The sequence below is a fragment of the Sinocyclocheilus grahami genome, unplaced genomic scaffold (genome assembly GCF_001515645.1).
Source record: "Sinocyclocheilus grahami isolate Dianchi unplaced genomic scaffold, SAMN03320097.WGS_v1.1 scaffold654.1, whole genome shotgun sequence".
NCBI classification, from domain to species: Eukaryota; Metazoa; Chordata; class Actinopteri; order Cypriniformes; family Cyprinidae; genus Sinocyclocheilus; species Sinocyclocheilus grahami.
This window is the reverse complement of record NW_015505833.1, coordinates 252,673-255,994: the sequence shown is the minus strand read 5'-3', so window position 1 is coordinate 255,994 and position 3,322 is coordinate 252,673. Positions and strand designations below refer to the sequence as shown.

The 3,322-nt window shown below is 34.1% G+C and overlaps 1 protein-coding gene across 1 annotated transcript in view; it reads right to left on the bottom strand.

The window, feature by feature from the left end:
- Positions 1-57: 57 nt before the first annotated feature.
- LOC107558622 (brain-specific angiogenesis inhibitor 1-associated protein 2-like) overlaps positions 58-3,322 on the bottom strand; it is a 38,147-nt gene continuing 34,882 nt past the window's right edge. Inside the window, exons 9-10 of the mRNA XM_016242283.1 lie at positions 1,999-2,209; positions 58-184 (exon numbers count right to left, since the gene is read on the bottom strand). Coding sequence (XP_016097769.1) covers positions 79-184; positions 1,999-2,209 — 317 coding nt within the window. The 3' untranslated portion in view covers positions 58-78. The remainder of the gene's footprint in view (positions 185-1,998; positions 2,210-3,322) is intronic.

The following is a 3,322-nucleotide window of genomic DNA, read 5'->3' as shown; positions in this document are numbered from 1 at the left end:
CTGCAGCCGTGATGAGAGACACAGAGAAGAAGAGAGGAGGGATGGGAATGCATGCCCTTCTGAGACAGCAGCGAGATGTTACTGTATGTCATTCGGATGGGGCTTTGTTTTTCCTACAGACCTGAGATCTTGTCCGGGAGTGTTGGGGAAAGGCTGTGTGTAGGAGAAGGGAAACCAGCCTTTTCTATGAAGGAGAGTTCAGAACATCAGCTGAGCATCTGAATATCTGAACAGCAGCTCGTCTACGCTTGTTTTAAAAGGCCTGTTCATACAAGACTGAAATGGACAGGCTGGGAAACAATTGCTGATGAAGAAAAGTCTGTTCAAACCAGATGAAATGAAATGCACTGCAGTTAATAATATGCATTAATGCACAGAAACAAAGTCCCGCTGATAATATAGATTGCACTGTATTTCAGACGCATGATCCCAAAGCTCACACTTACTGTACTCCATCTTTCCATCTTCAGCAGCATTGTTGTCATTAACAAACACTAAACCTATTAAAAATGTCTTTAATTGAAATAAAACAGAAACAAAATTATTGAAATATTACACAAAAATTTTTACTTATTTTATCTCACTTAGCTAACAAAGCAACATTTCTAATTTCTAATCATTTAATTTAATATTTATATTTTATTTGAATCTAAATCTATTTAAATCTTGGATGAATTTTTGGTCATTTTGTTGTGTTTTTTTAATTTTTGGTTTTAAATTTTAGTTTCAGTCATTTTAGTACTTATTTCATTTCAGTTAGTGGCCAAAGCAACATTTCTAATTTTCATTTAAAGTACTTAAATTACTGAAATTAAAGCTAAAATAAAATTTCGGAAAATGTAATAAAACAAAACAGACTAATAAAAACGACAACAAAATACAACAAAATGGCCAAAAATTTAAATAAAATATAAATACGGAACAAAATTAAGCTAAAAGAAAATTAGAAATGTTGCTTTGGCAACTAACTGTAAATAAAATAAGTTTAAGTAATAAATTACCAAAATAAAAATGAATAAAAACATACATTTAAAAAAAATAACTATTAAAAAAGACAAACAATAAAAAGTTGGACAAAAAATGTAACTAAAATTAAAATAAACTATAAAATGAAACTATAAAAATACAAACAATTTCAAAATATTACTAAATACTATATTAATAATACTACAATAACACTGATCCTCAGGCAAAGTCTTGTCCCTGGCGTGAGGTCCAAACGAAAGCATTGTTTCGAAGGTCTTCACTCTTGGTGTGAACAGGCTTTAAACTTGCTTTGAACAAATGGAAAATCTTGGTTTATGCCAATCCATTGCAAAATGACCATATAAGCTTTGTTCTAGGAACAGGCCCCTCATATTGCTGCTGATAATTATATAGTTCTGCACCACAAATCAGTATGAAAATGACGCATAGCTAATGTTTAAAGTGCCCCTATTATGCCATTTTTAAGGTTGCTAATAATGTTTTATGAGTCTCCTAAAACAGGTTTACATGCATGCAAGGTCAAAAAACACATTAGTTTTCTCAAAAAACTGATTTCATTTGACCTCATTTCTAAATGATTCGTAAACGAGCCCTCACTGCTGTGATTGGTCAGATGGCGCAGTCCTTTGTGATTGGTCCAGAGCCGTAGAGAGCTTGCTCTGGATTGGATACAGGATACAGCGTCTTCTCGACATGACGGAAATGTTATGTCGAGAAGGCAAGTTGGCGACGTAGAACGTGGGCGGACATTATGCAAATGTGTTACTTCGTGACGTAGAGCCGTAACAGAATAAGATTCGAATTCCTGACGACTCGTTTAGGCGATTGCGAGCCGACTCTTTTTTTTGATAGACAATACCTTTATTTATCGTGCACTGTCGGCTTCACAACCTCGCAGATAGTTTATGTTCACATTCAGCTACATGCACACACTGCATGAAAGGTAATATTCGAAAAGGCACAATAGGGGCACTTTAACTGTCCCTGACTGAAAGGCTGATGGTCAGATACCGTCCCGAGCGCTCGTTCTGTCCGTAGTGCCAGCCGTCTCTGGGTTCACTGATCAGCAGGGACAGAGCGTCTCCAGGGAGGAAGGACAGCAGACATGAGCTTCCTCCTCGGTCTCCTGGCTTCTCTGCCTCGCAGGAGTCTGTGGAGTGAGGGAACAGAGCCTCCACACGGGGCGGAGCACAGAGCGGAAGCACTCGGGGAAGAGTCGAGCCTGAACAACACAACCATAACATACAGTTATAGAGAGCACAGAGACACAAAAATACATACTCAGGAATCTTCACATGGCGATCTCAGCTCATAGTGACCACGACTGCCAAGCTCCACAATAAAAGTCTCAAAATGCTTGGAATTAAGTGCACAGGTCATTGGACATATTTTAATGGTGTTATGCTCCTTCTTGAAGCTTGACGGCCGCCAGACGAGTGTGTGAATGCTCGTTTAAATTCACCTTTTTTGTTCCGCAGAAAACATATGGAAACAAGTGGGAAGAGTTTGAAACGGTGTTGTTATTGTTCTAAAATACTAAAAAAAATGATAAATATCACCTTGGTAACTAATTGAAATAAAATCGTTTCAGGTTAAGTAAATAAAAGTTTAAGTACTTAAATTACAAACATTAAAATAAATGATAATACATAGTTATAGATTTAAATTGAAGCTAAATGGAAATTATAAGAAACTAATAAAAAATTCTAAAGTACACAGTTACTAAAACTTAAAACTAAAATGAAAATAAAACATCTGAAAATTAAAACTATTAATAAATACTATAATAGTACAAATAATACTAAAATAACACTGTTATATATATTATAAATATATATCAAGACATGTCCATACTATTTTACCTAAAAGTAAAACTATATTTCACATAAAGAAAATTAAGCCTATTTTTTTTACACTATTATGTTTTACTTTTGGATTGTGCCATTCATGACAATTAAATCCATTTAATGTGAAAACAATCTCATTCTTACTACTGTAATGCAATAAAAAGAATATTATTCTAACTCTAAGGTGGATCTGGGATTATGCATTGTACTCTGTTTATTAATCATATTTGTATAATAAAAAAAACATTTAAAAAAAACCTGCATTACAGTAATGACAATGACATTTTACTTGAAGGATAAGTAAAATTATTTATATATATATATATACATGTAATATTATATTTGGGGCTAAAATAATTAAATATGACCTGTACATTTCTTAACACAACAAATGACTTTGAATTTAATAAAAAATGGCAAAAACACAGACACACACTCGCACACACACACACACACACACACACACACACACACACACACACACACAC